This window comes from Amphiprion ocellaris, chromosome 8, assembly GCF_022539595.1.
Source record: "Amphiprion ocellaris isolate individual 3 ecotype Okinawa chromosome 8, ASM2253959v1, whole genome shotgun sequence".
Lineage (NCBI taxonomy): Eukaryota > Metazoa > Chordata > Actinopteri > Pomacentridae > Amphiprion > Amphiprion ocellaris.
Genome location: NC_072773.1, coordinates 30817658 through 30835220, shown reverse-complemented (window position 1 = coordinate 30835220; position 17563 = coordinate 30817658). Strand labels below are relative to the sequence as shown.

The window sequence follows — 17563 nt, the reverse complement described above, 5'->3', positions numbered from 1 at the left end:
CTTCCACAGTCCCTGCAGCAGCTCTCATATCAAATCACCAATTCCCAGACTCTGTCTCCTCCTGCTGGACAGAAAACTGCAGAGGTAGGAGAGTCATGAGTTCATTCTGGTGCACAATTAAAAAAATAATTTGCACTTAAACCATGTCACTGTAAGAAAAAAGGAAGGCCATTTTAAACCACTATTCCTTCCTTCTTTGTGACTTTTATTGTCAAATTGATTAAGAGATGAAGATCAGAATCAAATCATATGATCTGTCATTCAAATTTCCCCCACGGGGATGCTCTCAAAGAAACTGGGGACTGTTCAGCTGCCTCTCATTCAAAATATAAAGATTAACAGCACATCTGTCAGAAGCAGTTACTGATATCAATCCATTAGCGGCCAGTTTTCACTCACGTCCAGGAATCTCGCCTGCTCCGAGGCCATTTTCTCAAATTAAGCATGCTCTTGTTTTTGGGTTCAGAAGTCACTTGCCTTTCTGACAATGTGCTCATTGTGACAGGCTGCTCCATACGCATCAAAGAGGTGATTAACCAGTTGACAGGGCTGTGGGGACAATACTGCTCTTTACAGGGCGAAACAGTGCAGCCACTCACAGCTCTGGGTGCTGAGTGGGAGACCACAGCTCTGCTTCCACATACAGAGGCTGGCAGAAACCAAAATAACTGCACATGAAGACACATATGGAAACGTGGTGCAAATGAATCAGTTTTCTGTGTTAGATGATGCATACATGTTATCAAGCTTTATCTTCTGCATGCAATGTGTTGGACATCTGTGTCTGTATCTTTTTTTTTGACTTTCTATCAGTGATGCTATAAAATAAAATACTTCAAATCTTTATGTTTTTAAGCAATCCGCAGAAATTTAGTAGATTGTTGTGACATTATCAGCTCAGTGCAGCAACTAAAACTACAGCTAAAAAAAAAAAAACAAAAAACGACGGACCAGCCTCTGATTGGTGACTAAGTCGGGCTCCTGGCCAATCAGACGTCGTTCTCTGCGAGGGAAACCCCCGAGTCAGAATAAACTGCAACTTGTTCGCCAGTTTTGAGCGATTTATCTGCTCTTATCACTAATGATTTGAAGAAGAAGTTTCATTTATCCTTCGTTTTCAGTACATGATATTGGATTGTGTTTTTCTTTTGTCTCATTTTCAAGAGACAGAGACTTGAGACCATTTTTGGATCCACTACATCCTAATTTTTCCCCTACACAACATTGGACTTCCCAAACCTGTGTGATGTGCTGATATCTGGGTGAACAGGATCAGCATCAACATGAACCAGTGGAAAGTCCTGTTACTGTCCGTGACTTTATTGTGGAGGCAGCAAACAGCAACATCCCAAACCCATGAAGGTAGGAGAATATTATAGATTATGTCTTGATGACTTCTGCTATTGTAAGAGATTCAACTCACCTGTTTGAAGTTTCTCTTTTGCAGTCTACGTGTTGTGAAATCTAATAAAAAAAAAAAGAATGATTAATGAATTCAGATATTACTGTAAATCTATAACCTTCACCCAGCTTTTCTTATCAGATCACACAGCACTTGCCCTGCTCTGCTTGTTGTTAAGGCCCAATATATCCACATGTGATAAAATGCTGGTGGTCAATATCATTGGGGTTGTATGGCAGCTATACAAAGCTACAAAATAAAGTTACTTTTAGTGCCTCTAATAAATATTTAAGCTTTTAATAAATGGTTTACAATGATGCATTTTATCATAGCTATCAGCAATTACAAGGACATTCATGTACAGCATATATAATAACTTCCTTTAACGGTATATTTTGTATTATTACAACTGTGTTTTAAATCGTTTTCCATCACTATTTATAAAAGGCATCAACTTCCACTTTGTCAAACCATTTATTAAAGGTTTTACACTCCCTGTATGTGGTAAATAAGGAGACTCAGACTCATTCATGTACTGTTTTGTTAAAGTTATTTTGAGTTTGCTATGGATTGCAAAAGGTTAAGTTTGGATTATGTGTGTGTTTGTCCATGCATGTGTTATATTTGTTCTAATAGTCAGAATTATCACACCGCTCATCCATTTTGAATCGGTGTCAGTGTTTACTTACGAGAGCTGTGGATTAATATTTATGTGCATGAAGACTTGAGTCTACAGAGAAGTCTCAAGAGAGCCTCAGATGTTGTCTATAGAGGTGGAAGATTCTGGTTTAAACCTGCATGTTCATGTTAAAGTCTGGGAATATGACTTGTGCTGACTGCTGCAGGTGCCTCGTCTTTGCACAGTGCCACAATATTTGCTGGTCACTACGAGATGGTGTGTATGTCTCCTTCCGTTCACAATATTTCCCTTCCCGCTGCCAGAATGTCCTACTCACACATGCTCCATTGTCTCTTGGTATGATCTCAGCAACACGCACCCTGCAGACACACATGCACACACACAGAAGCACTGTCTGTCAATGCATCACTCTTCACTCACTGGGACACACTGTCCACATTTATAGTTTTATCACAATGAGGCACTTTGTCCCAGAAAAACCCTTCTGCCTCGACCCTCGGCCTCCTCTCCATCAGCCCCAGGCCTGGACTGCTCCGTGCAGCGAGGTTACAGGCTGCCTGTTTCACTCTGCTTCACATCAAACTCTGCAGCGCACACTGCATCAGGGACACTCACTAAACCCATAAATACCACAGAAATAATCCAACCCATAGCAGCTCACATTCACCATTTGTTCAGCTTTAAAAGACCATAGTAGCGCTTTTTCATTTTCATATGAATTCCATTGGTTTTTCATTCATTTCTGAAAGACATTAGCCTGCTCTTAGAAGAGTTTTGTTGACTGTAACTCAATTCAACTTACTGCTGAAAACTCTTTTTTTTTGTTTCAGCTGGATGTAATAAATCACATTCACACTGAATTAGGATTGTGGATTTTTTCTGCTTTAGGAGATTTTTTGTGGGAATGACAAGTACATTGACTGATATCCCTTTTCTGTTGAGAGAAAATAGTCAACCTATCCTTCTTTTTTGTATATGTCAGAAGTCTGTCACGGTACGCAGAATGGTCTGAGCTCCACTGGCTCTCAGGAGAATCAGTACAACCTGATTAAGGATCGATATGACGGCTGTGAGATCATCATGGGAAACCTGGAGATCACTCAGATTGAGAGTAACTGGGATTTCTCATTCCTCAAGGTAGCAACACTCTTCTTCACCATGCAGTCTATCAGCATGTTTGTTTCTCTCAAATAATTTCATTGATTTCTCCTATATTGATTATCCTCTTTCCTCCAGACAATCCGAGAGGTGACCGGTTACGTCCTGATTGCTATGAACCACTTCCAGGAGCTTCCTTTGAGGCAGCTACGGGTCATCAGAGGAAACAGTCTGTACGAAAGACGCTTCGCCCTCTCAGTTTTCTTCAACTACCCCAAAGACGGCTCCAATGGCCTGAGGCAGCTGGGGCTCACGAATCTGACAGGTGAATGGAGAAGAGATATAAGAGACAAGATAACTGAATCATGAGAAATTACTGGGGCTGGGACTTTAAAGCGTTAATTTTGATTACTTGATTATGGCGAAAATAATGCGTTAAAAATTAAAACGCAACTAATCGCGCCCTCCTCAGTTCCCTCATTTCTGGCACACAGGTAACGCTGATGAACACTCCAGCCCAGTAGGTGGCGGTAATGAACCTAAAGTCTGTTTGTAGCCATGAAGAAGAAGCACAGGAAGCACTGAGTGAAGTCAGGCACTGGTGAACAGTGAAGGAAGACGAGATTGAGCTTGTTGGATAGAATGTGTTCTTTTAAAAATATTCCCGATGGCAGCTTGGATAAAAGCCTGGTTGTGTGCAAATTGTACAACAAAGACTTTTCTGATCTCTGCGTCACTTCAAGCTGACGGCATCACCTCAATGTAAAACATGTTGCTGTTAGCACCAGAGCTAACGTTAGCTACGAGTCATGCTAACGGCTAACGGTGTAGCCATCCCATAATAGACCACTTTTCTAGACAGTGCTTGAGTTTACAGAAAGTCTTACAATGTTGAATAAAATCGCTATAATTGCACTTCGATTTGCAGTAATCTGTGAATGTAGCAGACAGATGAAAAATGCAGATAAATAGAAATGAAACATTTTTGTGGTTTAAGTTTTTACTCCGTTGAGGCTCTGCCTCCTTGGAGGAGGAATAACCTAAACAACAAAAATATCTCTTTTAATAACTTCATTATAAACTTTTTGTTTATAAAAAAATTACATAAATAAAAATTTATATTCCTACAAAAAGAAACATCAAAATTACACCATTTATCAGACCCAGAAAAGATGAAAACAGAATGAATCTCTGGATTTTCAAATTTCTGAATCTCCTTGAACTACTTACGCTGATTTTATGTGCCATACAGTGGAAAAAACAACTAAATTCAGGCTTTAAGTCATCAAAATCACTTTTTTCTATATGTCCCATTTTCCTTTTTTAAAAGAAATTTTAAATTATAAACACGTGTATGTCTATTCATTGATTCAACTGTCAACCACAATTTTATTTGAATTGAAAAACTTCACTTATTGTGTCAAATAATTCTATTTGACAAAACTGCAATGAATTGTGATTAATTAATCACAAATACTGTAATTAATTAGATTAATTTTTTAATCGCATCCCACCACTAGAAATTACATTTATATCTAAGATGTAAAGGAAAACCTTTTCTTGGATTTAAGGAAAACCATACGACCCGATAACACAGCAAAGAAAATATGTCCTCTGTTCCTTGAAATAAGTTTTTTGTGGAAGTAAAAGTAAAATATAAAAGATAGAGATCTTATAGCCAGCAGTTATTCAGTTTTGGAAAGTTTAGCAAGACATGATAAAACATTTATCAGTGGCTCAACTGTAGTTCATTGTCAGACAAATTTGTTTTAGAGTAAGATGCACTAAATTCAATCCAAGCTTCACCTAAATTCATGGTACTGGAGTCTGGATGAAGGCTGAAATGTGTTTTTTCTAACTCATAAGCATAATGAAATTTTCTATGAACGTGAAACCTGAGGTAGAACTGAACACAACATCCTCAGATATTCAACTTATCAACTGCACACACTAGCAGTCAAAAGTGTGGACACACTTTCTCATTCAGTGTTTTTTATTTATTTTATGCATTGTATTTTAATACTGAAGACATCAAAACTACAAAAAATGTAATTATGTTGTGAACAAAAAATTGTTAATCTTCAGTATTAATCTACTATGCAGAAATAATACAAATACATAAAAAGCATTGAATGAGAAGCTGTGTCCAAACTTTTGACTAGTAGTGTATATCTCAAACATTTAGTTACAAGCTACTTTGCAGATTTTGGTAAATAAGACAGAACATGTCCTGCAAATACATTACGATATCTCATTATGGACTGAGCTACCCACCTGTGTTAGTTTAACATCCGCTAAATGATTGTGGCATCATGTCTCCCTGGTTTCTTCACAGAGATTCTGGAAGGAGGAGTACAGATTATCAACAACAAATACCTGAGTTATGGCCCCTGGATCTACTGGCAAGACATCATCCGGGACAACAGTGCTCCTATTGACATCCGGTACAACGGAGAAAGAGGTCACTGCTATGATTGTCCTATTCCACTTCTCCTAAATGATCTCTAGATTGTCTCTTTCTTACAAGTGCTGACTGTATTTCTGTCTCTTCCTCTCTTTCAGGCCCATGTCACAAATCTTGTGGAGATTATTGCTGGGGCCCAAATGAGGATCAATGCCAGATCTGTGAGTGTCCAAATGTTCTGTTTCCATTTTTCAGCCCCATTATCCTTTCCTTCTTCTTCTTCCACTTCACTGAATGTTTCTCTGCATGGACACACAGCTATACGCAGAGGTGCACACACAAAGACACAACACATAGATTTATCTGACCTCAGTTGAACTCGTCTCTCCTGTGTGTCAGTGACTAAGACGGTGTGTGCGCCGCAGTGTAACGGCCGCTGTTTTGGAACCAGCCCCAGGCACTGCTGTCACATAGAGTGTGCAGCGGGATGTAAAGGCCCTCTGGATGTGGACTGTTTTGTAAGTGCTTTGTCTTTGCCTCTTTGTAGGAATTTCCTGATAGAAACAAGAGAAAGGCAGATGTTGCACAATATAGTGTCAGCTTCTGTTATGTGAATATGAGCTACATGAAGGGTTTAAAACTAATTTGCTTTTTCTTATTTTTGGAAAATGCTTTGCGTCTTTGGTTAAATTCTATACTTCGGTTCAAATTTGATTTCTTTGTAATAGGTTATACACCAACAGCAGCAACATTATGACCACTGACAAGTGAAGTGGTTAGCATTGATCATATTGGTACTATGGGGTGTTCTGCTGGAAAACTTTGGATTTTGGCATCTATGTTGATGAGACTTAGACCCCCAATTAGACATTGTCCCAGAACAAGCACACTCTTCATGCAAATGGCAATCCTAAATGCCACTGGCAGGAAAATGCAGCCCACCACATCGCAAAAATATCAAACAATCAGGAACATCTTGAGGAACACAGCAGTCGCCCAAGATGTTGATTTGACCTCCAAACTTCCTAGACCCCATTCTGATCAAGGTTAAACAGGATGCAGTGGAACAAGTTTGATTCAAAGAGGCCCCACTGCACAACCCAGAGTACCCAAAATGTCAATGTCAACTGTCAACATCCTGGTGCCAGACCCCATAAGACACCCTGAGAGGTCCTCTGGTCCAGAGCCACTGGTTCAGAGTGTTTTAGTTGACATAAAGGGGACCACCACAATATTAGGCAGGTGGTCATAATCTTGTGCCTGATCGGTGTACATAGATAAGAGTCAAAGTTTTAAGGACTTTGTTAGTTGGAATTCTATATTTTGCCTAATTATGAAAGTTTTTTTTTTTTTTTACAGTACCATCCTTTAAGAAGCGATTGTTTTATTGTTGTTGTTTTTTTTTGACAGTAATCCCATTCTGATATGCGTACCCCCCTTAGACAGTCTGCCCAACTTTAGTTTTTGCGAAGTTATCAAAGTATAGTGTTGAAACTGTGCCTAGGAACTGTTCCTATTTTACCCGTGCAAGCGACCATTGAGAACAGGTGCCAAACAGCAACACATTAAATGTATCCTTTTTAAAGCAACATGATATTTTTGACACAAGAATTTTATGTTCTATTAAGATATCTTGTAAAAACAATAGTTGACTACAGCAGAATTTAAAATCCTGGGTGCCTGGAGGCTAAGGGTCTACAGCCATGCAAGTTGTTATGCTTACCACAAAGTAAAGCTATAGGGTAATTGAAATAAATTGTGCTTAATTTACAGATTTATATAATTCACCCTAATGAGTATGTAATTTCACAGTAATTCTTTTAAAAGCTGTTGAGTCTTTTCAATCAAAGCCAGTCTCAAACTCTTGATGACACTAGGACATAACAAAAATCTGTAAGATGCAGCCTCTAGGGACCATTAATGTGTGTACACAATTTAAATTAAATCTATGCATAACATAGTTGTTAGATATTTCAGTGTGGCTCCCAGTGACGGTCTGACAGGTTGATGCCATCGATGTCTTTAGCAGGCTAAACCTGAAGCCGAAAGCTTCAGCCTGGTGTTTTTCTTTTTTGGAAAGCAGTTGGAAGTTAAATTAAGCAATGAACTGCAAATATTCTTTTTAGATGATTTCTTTACTCAATGGGCTTTGCTAAATTGCTCAAATGTAATTTCCTGTTTGTGTGTTTGTACCTGTAAAGGCTTGTCGTCATTTCAACGACTCTGGCGCCTGTGTGCCTCAGTGTCCTCAGACTCTGATCTATAACAAGCAGACGTTTCAGATGGAGACCAACCCCAATGCCAAATACCAGTATGGATCGATCTGTGTTTCCCAGTGCCCCAGTGAGTGGCCTGTGTGTGTTTGTACACTCAACAGATTTAGCTTGTGCTACTTGTGCAGTGTAGAACATAAAAGAAGTTTTCCATTAGGCCTATGCAACTATTAAGTGCTGCATTACTTTAATACTGCAAACCATTATCAGCACTACTTTATTCTATCAGTCCTGATGCTAGTTTCTAAACATTGCTAGAGGCTCTTCTGTCTTGCTGAAATGTGTGTCGTTGTGTTTTCCTTCCTTTCTCTTGATAGCTCATTTTGTGGTGGATGGCAGCTCCTGTGTGAGCGTCTGTCCTCTGGACAAGATGGAGGTGGAGAGAGAAGGTCAGAGGCAGTGCGAGCTCTGCAGTGGACTCTGCCCGAAAGGTTGGAACTAATATATACTGTGTTTTTACACCAAGATTCCTTGTCATTCGTCAAAGTTAATTAAGGTTTCTGGTCATCCCTGTAGTGTGTGAAGGCACTGGTGCAGAACACAGACAGACTGTGGACTCCAGCAACATCGACAGCTTCATCAACTGCACCAAGATCCAGGGCAGCCTTCACTTCCTGGTCACAGGGATTCTTGGGTAAGTTGAAGAATCTCAGGACACGTTGCACAAAATTCAACATGTTCATATTGTGTTTTTTATTCTTCATAGAGACGACTTCAAAAATATCCCACCCCTCGATGCCAAAAAGTTGGAAGTGTTCCACACAGTTAGAGAAATAACAGGTTTGTATATAAAGTTACATTTGTTAATAATAAATGATAATGGCGGTAATAATACATCATGATATTATTTAGTTTTGTGGGTTTTAGTACATTTTGTTAAACAAAAGCAACTAGTTTCAATCATATGTCAAAGTGTGTTTAAGAAAGATTTTCTTTCTTTCCAGTGAGCTTTATTTTGATTTTGTTTTAACTTACCATCATGTCAGAACATTAATCTTGCTTGAGCCAACCGAAAAGCAACAGCAAACATTTTGCCTGCTTGATTTTCTTGTCACATGGCAATCCAGTTGTTATACATGAAAAAGGGAAATCTTAGATATAAGACTGTTCTCTGTGCCTAAATGAGACAGAAAAAAACTTTAGGATATTTCACAATCTATTGATGTATGAATGATGAATGTTGGGCTTTAAACAATTGTCATTTCTAATGTATAATATGCCAAATGCTACACAGTGGTTTGGTGATTAGCACTGTTGCCTTGCAGCTAGAAGATCCTAAGTTCACGTCCTGGACTTGCGGGGATCTTTCTGCATGGGGTTTATGTGTTCTCCCTATGCTTGCATGGTTTTCACCGGGTACTCCAGCTTCCTCCCACAGTCCTAAAACAGGCTGAGGTTAATTGGTGTCTCTAAATTTTCCATAGGTGTGAATGTGAGTGTGATTGTTTGTCTCCATGTGTAGCCCGGTGATAGACTGGTGACCTGTCCAGGGTGTCCAATGATTTCAGTCAACTGGGATCAACTCCAGCTCTCCTGTGACCCTAATGAGGATTAAGCGGTGTATAGATAATGGATGGATGGATGGAATATGCCAAATGTCATGTGGCATTAATGTCATTACTGTGTTTTATTCTCAGATATTCTTAACATCCAGTCATGGCCCAAAGAGCTGAATGATCTGTCGGTTTTTTCAAGTCTCACTACCATTCAAGGGAGGTCGCTCTACAAGTAAGGCTTGATTACATGCAGTGTTATCTGGGACTAGAAGTGATGAACATATTTATATACACATCAGTCAGAGCCAGCTCAGAGCAAAACTTAAACAAATATCTCCTAAGATTTAATCAGTGAAAGACAGTAAATTAATCTGTTAGCAGCACATAGACTGATAGCATAAACTTTCTTCATGTAACAGATATTTAAACAGCACTAAGGTCATTGTGATTTATTTAGAATTCAGTGAACATAGAGGAAAGACTTGGTGGCTGCAGATGGTTGCTTTATGCTTCCGGCTGGTTCTGATGTTTCTATTCGTCCCCAAACTAATGTCTGTCTGCAGGACATGCGTAGTGTGTTGCATCCAAACTGTGATTCCACATAATTTACACTCTCCTGTCACTTCATCATCATGCTGACACTTTCTAACTGCTCTCTTCTCTTTGTGTGCCTCATAGCTGTGAACAGGTATGAACTGTGTGTGCATGTGTGTGTAATTCCTAATATTACACTGACATCCAGACTGCAGCACGCCATTAGAAGGCTTCCAACTAAAACACAATGTGCAGAGTTACAAAACTGAAGTAATTCTTGCTTCATTTTCAATATTCTTGCTGTTAACTCAGAAGTTGTTTTTTTCTGGATCCTCCAACCCTCAAACCAAAGGCGTTATTCTCTGATGGTGATGCACATCCCCACTCTTACCTCACTGGGTCTGCGATCGCTCCGGGAAATCAGTGATGGCAGCGTCTACATCAGTCAGAATGCCAACCTCTGTTATCACCACACTGTGAACTGGACGCAGCTGTTCAGAGGGCGCAGGGTTGGAGTCAACAACCTCAACAACAACAGACAGCTGGCAGAGTGCGGTGAGGCGAGCCGGGGGGCCGACAGCAAAAAAAAAAAAAAAAAACCTCAGCATTTGTTATTCCTTAAATTAATTGAAAATTACACAAAACAGCTGATAGAGCGCTAAAAAATAAATCACTTTTACACAATCTCAGTTACAGTCAGAAAAAATAATTTCTCATTATCTCACATCTTGCAACTTTATTAATTCTTTCCATGGTTGTGTGTGCAGTGGCAGAAGGCCATGTGTGCGACCCTCTATGTTCAGACTCTGGGTGTTGGGGTCCGGGGCCCGATCAGTGTTTGTCCTGTAGGAACTACAGCCGGGACGGCACATGTGTAGGCAGCTGTAACTTTTACACCGGGTCAGTATTGACTCGATGTTCTTCTGATTAATATTTGTGTGTTGTATGTGATTTTTATACTTTCCAAATACTGAATACTGTGTTGTGAATAATGTGTCTGCAGAGTTACGAGGGAATTTGCAAGTCGTAAGGGCGAGTGTGTGATCTGTCATCCAGAATGTAAACCTCAGAGAGGGAAAGCCAGCTGCACCGGACCGGTAAGCACTTATTTTGATTTCAGTACAGAGACATTGTTGTCCAGTGCCTTTGAATGACCTCTTACTTGCATTTAATTTTTGCGCTTTGTCATCATGCCACAAACACACTCTTTCAAAATCTCTGTAAACACTGAACTGTGAAAGAAGAAACTGACTTCTTATAGCTTCTAATAATGTGCATTTTCTCTAAACAAAGTTATATAAATACTGTATTGTCTTTGCATTAGTTGTTGTTTGCCATGAAATGAAAGGAAATTTAAATGGTGACTATCCAAATTATTGAAAAAAATCAGATTTGTCTTTTAAACATCTGATGCTTTTGCAATTCTTTACATCAGATCACAACAAACCTCTGCAAAATGGTATTTTTTTATTTATTTATTTGATAGGGACAGTGCACATTAATTAATGTCTATTTAGACAGCAATGGACATAAATATGCCAAATTATAGCAATAATGCTAATTTACATCCGCAGTCCCTAGGCAGATAAAAAAAAAATACAAAAAGACATAACAGTGATACATAAGACAATAAGTCGCAATAAAAGCACATTGAAAGAAGCACATAAAAAAAACATAACAGTGAAACATACAATAAAACATAGGACAATAGGCCACAGTAAAAGGACAATAGATCACAATAAAAGCACATTACAAAAAGTACACAAAGAAGGAAAGGGTTGGTGGTCACAAGACTGGTTCACTTTCAGCCACTGTTTAAGGTGAGTTTTGAAGGTTGATAATGTGGGACGCTCCCTTATGGAGAGTGTAAGACTATCAAAGGCAGCTCTTTCTTCTGTTAAGGTATTCGACTTTCTGCCACTTCCTGCTCATTAGATTGCAAATTACACTGCCAGCATCCTTCACTACGTCTTGCTTCAGTGCTGCTTCACTGTTCGTCTATCTCACTCTGCCTCGCTGTATTTTCTCTCACACTTTGGCAGGGTGCAGATGAATGTGTAGCTTGTGCCAACCTTCGAGACGGTCCCTACTGCATGTCCTCTTGCCCCACTGGAGTAAACGATGGACAGAAGGGGCTGATTTTCAAATACCCCAACAGGGAGGGTCATTGTGAACCGTGTCACCACAACTGCACACAGGGGTGAGACTGGACTGAAACTGAATGCATTTCCAGGTGCTGAAGCTTCACAGTTACTGAATCTGTGAATACTGAGGGATAATTATGTGTTTTTATGTTTCAGATGCAGTGGCCCTGGATTACATGACTGTTTACAGACTGCCAGAATGGCAGTTAGTAGGTGAGTGTTTCCCCCTGCTGGTGAACATAAAACACTGTAACGTGTGTCACCGTCACTCCAGGACTCACTGTAATACACACAATGGTGTTGCCAGTTGGTCAATTTAAGAGTAAATCGTTGCACCATAACCAAAAAGCACAGCATCTCTGATTTTTACTATATGCACTTCTAAATCTAAATTATGTGGAATCACTGAGATGTATAATTCTGTCTGTGATAAATAAAGGTCTTGAATCTTGAATCTTCTTCAGAAGCATTAAATGAAATCAGATGTTTCATGAAAGAAACATAAGTAAAAATATGAGGTAGTCATATCAAGAATCTCACCTTTTTGCCTTTGTCCGTCTTTCTTCTCCATCTTTTAAAGCATAAGAGAAAAAGAGTTTAAAATTTTATAGTGAAAAAATACACAGTATATTTTCAGCGTTACTGTCCTTTAATCACCATCCATGTATTTCATTTGGTTGCTGGTAAATAGTGTACTTTCCAGTGCCTTTTGAAAATGTAAAGAGATTATTATGATCAAGAAATGATTAATGAAAAACTGTATCATCCTGCTGAGGTCATACATAAAACTTGTGTGAAACAAAAAGCATTGACTGTCAGATAACGAGGGAAATATATGACAAAAAAACAAAACTTGTTGCACTTGCAGGTATGACTCTTCTTGTTACTTTATATAACACCCACAACAAAGTCAATGTCATTGACTTCCCCTTGCATCTCCATGCTGTTGTCTCTCTCTTTGCTTCCGTCTGCAGTGGTCAGATCACAGGCATAGCTTTAGGTGTCCCGGCTGGCTTGATTTTCTGCCTGGTGTTGTTTTTCCTCGGTGTGCTGTACCACCGAGGCCTGGCCATTCGCCGCAAGAGAGCCATGAGGAGATACCTGGAGAGTGGAGAGGTGAGACTTTCCAAACCATCCAATTTTACAAGCCGCCATAAGCTTTCTTTTGATAAATGCTCTGTTTTTGGCAGAGCTTTGAGCCACTGGGTCCTGGAGAGAAAGGCACCAAGGTTCATGCCCGCATTCTGAGGCCCTCAGAGCTGAAAAAAATCAAAGCACTTGGCTTGGGTGTTTTTGGCACAGTGCACAAGGTACTGATCAACCTTCATTTGTGAGACATTTAGTGATTGTGTGCTACTGTAGTTTTCTTAAACAAGATTCACAGATACATGTGAACTGATGTGACTTCAATAGTATGTTAAATTCATGTTTAAGGGCTTTTGGACTCCAGAGAGAGAGACAGTGAAGATCCCTGTGGCCATTAAGACCATCCAGGACAGTTCAGGCCGACAGACTTTCACTGAGATCACTGATGTGAGTCTCTGGAAAAATGTACAATGTAGAATAAGGTTAGAAGGAAAAAGAAATGTCAGATTTTTTTACGATGCTACGATTAATTGAAAGTTGTGTTATCGTTGGTTTGTCGTGTAGCATATGCTGTCCATGGGAAGCCTGGACCACCCCTACATCGTGAGGCTGCTGGGCATCTGTCCAGGTGCCAGTCTGCAGCTGGTGACTCAGCTCAGTTCTCAGGGCTCCTTACTGGAGCACATCAGGCAGCATAAGAACAGCTTGGACCCCCAGCGCCTGCTCAACTGGTGTGTGCAGATTGCTAAGGTAAGTGCAGCTGGAATGAAAATTTTTCTGAGAAACAAAATGAAAGAGTAAGCTGTCAGAGTTTACATAGTGTGTTTGTGTTTGTGTCTTAGGGTATGTACTATCTGGAGGAACACTGCATGGTCCACAGGAACCTGGCCGCCCGTAACATCTTGCTGAAAAACGACTACCAGGTCCAGATCTCTGACTACGGTGTCGCAGACCTGCTTTATCCTGACGACAAGAAATACGTCTACACGGACACAAAGGTTGTTCTGACTCATTCAATTTGAGATTCACCTTGACTTGTTAAATGTTTTTCACCAGTCCGTAAAGCCCGTCTGCCATTTATCTCCTAATTCAGACACCAATAAAATGGATGGCACTTGAAAGCATCTTGTTCCGAAGATACAGCCATCAGAGTGATGTGTGGAGTTACGGTAAGAAGGTTGTGAGTGTGTGCAGCGCCACAGAGTGTACCATTAAATTAATCATTGTATTTAAATGCAGCATCTCTCTTCTTCCTGGACAGGGGTGACAGTGTGGGAGATGATGTCATTTGGGGCGGAGCCATATGCATCGGTGCAGCCTCAGGAAGTCCCCAGTCTGCTGGAGAAGGGCGAGCGTCTGTCACAGCCCCACATCTGTACTATAGACGTCTACATGGTCATGGTTAAATGTTAGTAGAAACATTAATCTTATGTGCGTTAAGATATTCTCGCCTTATGCACAAATGCACACTAGTATCAGAATTAGTCTTATTCCCATGTAGGTTCTCATTAAATGTTAACGAGTGGAACATTTTTTTAAAGTATAAAAAGACTTTCAAAAGCAAGAGCTGCAAGTAATTAGACTGTAAGATAAAAAGCAATGAATTATTGTATGTATTGAATGTACAATACAGCATTTGCTTGTGTGTTTTGCTTCTTCTGTTCAGGCTGGATGATTGATGAAAACATCAGACCAACCTTCAAAGAGCTGGCCAGTGACTTCACTCGCATGGCAAGAGACCCACCTAGATATCTGGTCATTAAGGTGGGGTCATCAAATTATTTTAGCTTCATATTTTATCTCTGATATGCAGACTAAGACCTTCAACACCGTTCTTCTATGGTATTCTGTAGCTGGAAGGAGATGAAGATGCCCCAGACGAAATCCATCGAAGAGAGTCAGAGCGAGGACTTCTGGATGCAGATCTGGAGGATCATGATGAGGAAGGACTGGAGGACGGCTTGGCTACACCTCCTCTTCAGCACTCCCCTTCATGGAGTCTGTCTCGATCCAGGATTAATTCTTACAGAGTAATAAAACACGTCTTAGATTTGATATATGCATTGGTTTTGGACCATTGTCACTGCCTCGGTGCCAAATCAATCATTTTTTCTTTTTTGTAGAGTGGTGCTTCTCAGGCTGGACCAACTGGATACCTGCCAATGACCCCGAGTCCTGCAGACAGCCTACGCCAGGTGTGACAGACCCACATTTTCACTCACATGCATGCAAAGACAAACACTCACTAATGCTGGTCCATTCTCGCTTTGCACAAGTTATAAAGTCCATATATTCAGCCATAACTCTGAGTTGTTTCACTTTAGTCAGCATTATTACTACATTTTGCCAGTAGCTGTTTGAAAATCAATATTATGACCCGGCGATGCCAGCGGAAAGTAAGACGCTCCAGAGTGAGTCATGGTTGGATTCATTTTTAATAGCTGCTGCATCAGTCGTTGCTTTTCTGCCTCAGCTGTGGTTCCAGAGGTCTCGCCTGAGCTCGGTCCAGACGCTGCCTGAGAGGTCACAGGTCAGGGCAGTTGGCAGGGAAGCAGAGGACGCTTTACGGACTGTGAGCCTTCACAGGGCCAGGTTCAGCTCAGAGAGGAGTAACGCTCGTCTGCCTGCCAGCCGACACAGGAAGCTTTCAACTGCTTCAAGCCCGTCCTCATACAAGGTGTGGACGGCCGACGAAGACGAGGAGGTGGATCACTACGGCTACGTCCTGCCTGGGTCACCTGGGACTCCAGAGAGAGGTACATTACCAGCAAGTAATAAGTAATTACCTTTTGAAAATAAATTGTTGCTATAATGACATATAATCATAATTTCTTCCTCTTTCTTCTCATTCTGTCACGGCTCACAGCCTCTAGAATTTCTCAGTCTACCCGAAGAAACTCAAGACTCAAGAACAATCTTCGTCTCGTGGTGATGAATCCCTCCCAGGAGTATGAAATCATGAACACAGAGTGTGATGCTCTTCCTTGCTCAGCCAGCAGCGTCTCATCACATGGCGACGACCCTACGGCTGCACTCTGTCAAAACATCTCACCTTTACCCTCCCCAACCGAAGAAAAGACACATAAAGAAACTCTCACACCAACATCAGCTGTGAGGAGTAAGCAAGTCCAACAGGCTTGTGGAGGAAATGTAGCAGAGCAAAAAGACTCGACAGAGAAGCCAAACAGAGACTTCACGAATGAAATCAAATCTGTGGATGACCAACCGGAGGCAAGTCAAGGGTTCGGCAGGTATGAATACATGGACATCAGGCGCTGTGACTCCACAGAGGGAGATGAACCGGAATGGGAAAGAGAAACATCTGCACAGAGCGAAGCAGAGACGGAGGAAGAGGAGGTGTTGAGGAACGAGCACGAGGAGGAAGAGGAAACGGAAAAGTGCCAAAACACAAATAAACAAGCCAGTCTACAGGGGAACCAGAGCAGCATGATTGTGCCCGGAGCAGATGTGCTGACAGCGAGGGGGGAAACGCTGGAGGAGTACGAGGAGATGACCAGATTTAGAGTGGTGCCTGGTAGGTGGGAGCACACAGAGTACCAGAACCTCCCAGCGAAGGGGAGGGATGTTTCCGAGGAGATGGGCGGCGGCAGGTGTGCAGGGATTGGGGAATACATCAAGGTGTGTGCTGACATGGGGGAACCTGGCAGCAACACATCATTTGACAACCCAGACTACTGGCACAGCAGGTTGTTCCTCAAGCCAGATGCTGTACGTACCTAATAGTGTGGACTGGGACAGAGACACTGTAACTGCAGCAGTTACTTAAGGTCCTGACATAAATTTGGTATAGTTTTATAATGTTTGCCATTTTTTTTACTGAGTTTCTTGCAGCCAAAAATCTTTGAGAGAAAAAAAATGTTAAAAATAAATATGTCCTTGAATCTTATATTACACATTCATGCAGTAAATAATTTATGAAAGCAATTGAAAGATGATACAAAGTCATTAAATAAAGTGGCTGATCATGTTGAATTTCAAAGTTAAAGTAATAAGCATCTTGTTTCTTTGTCGCGTATATGTAAATTGTAGCAGCAATATGAGGTGACCTGTTTCTGTTGTCTTTTTATATTAACATGATTTATTATAAAGCATAATTTGATTTATTCTCAAACTGCCAATCATTTGTAGCATTGAATTGTGTAGAGGATGTTGAGATGTCTTTTTTTATGTTGTCTTTATGTGTCTTTATAAAGTATAACAATAAAATATTGATTTATTAAAAAGGCTCATTTATTTTGTCAACTTGTTTTTTTAATCATTTAATAATTAAAAAATGTGTATCTACACTTAGGTTGTTGTAATTGTAATTTCTTCTATTTGGTGACACAGTCGGATCGGAGATTATCACAGAAAACTGTAACATAATGTAATTTTTCCTCTTTTTTCTACTTTTTTCAAGTGCGTGATAATGTCCATAAAATGTCAAAAAAAAATTGTGAATTCACATATCTAAAGTAACATTTAC

At 40.3% G+C, this 17563-nt stretch overlaps 1 protein-coding gene across 2 annotated transcripts; it reads left to right on the top strand.

Moving 5' to 3' along the window:
- The first annotated feature begins 1039 nt into the window (after window positions 1–1039).
- Window positions 1040–17327, top strand: erbb3b (erb-b2 receptor tyrosine kinase 3b). 2 transcript variants are annotated; one of them, XM_035957216.2, is made up of 28 exons: window positions 1040–1362; window positions 3028–3179; window positions 3279–3465; window positions 5476–5601; window positions 5703–5765; window positions 5944–6062; window positions 7746–7887; window positions 8135–8248; window positions 8334–8451; window positions 8524–8597; window positions 9455–9545; window positions 10200–10402; window positions 10615–10747; window positions 10851–10944; window positions 11890–12047; window positions 12148–12204; window positions 12966–13107; window positions 13182–13301; window positions 13426–13524; window positions 13642–13827; window positions 13920–14075; window positions 14171–14246; window positions 14339–14485; window positions 14744–14841; window positions 14931–15107; window positions 15201–15272; window positions 15551–15833; window positions 15944–17327. In XM_035957216.2, the coding sequence occupies exons 1-28, from the start codon at window positions 1284–1286 to the stop codon at window positions 16816–16818; spliced, it is 4341 nt and encodes a 1446-aa protein (XP_035813109.2). In that variant the 5' UTR covers window positions 1040–1283; the 3' UTR covers window positions 16819–17327. The 2 variants fall into 2 exon arrangements, with proteins under 2 accessions (XP_035813109.2, XP_023145954.2); XM_023290186.3 differs by having other exon boundaries at window positions 3025–3179.
- Window positions 17328–17563: the final 236 nt, after the last annotated feature.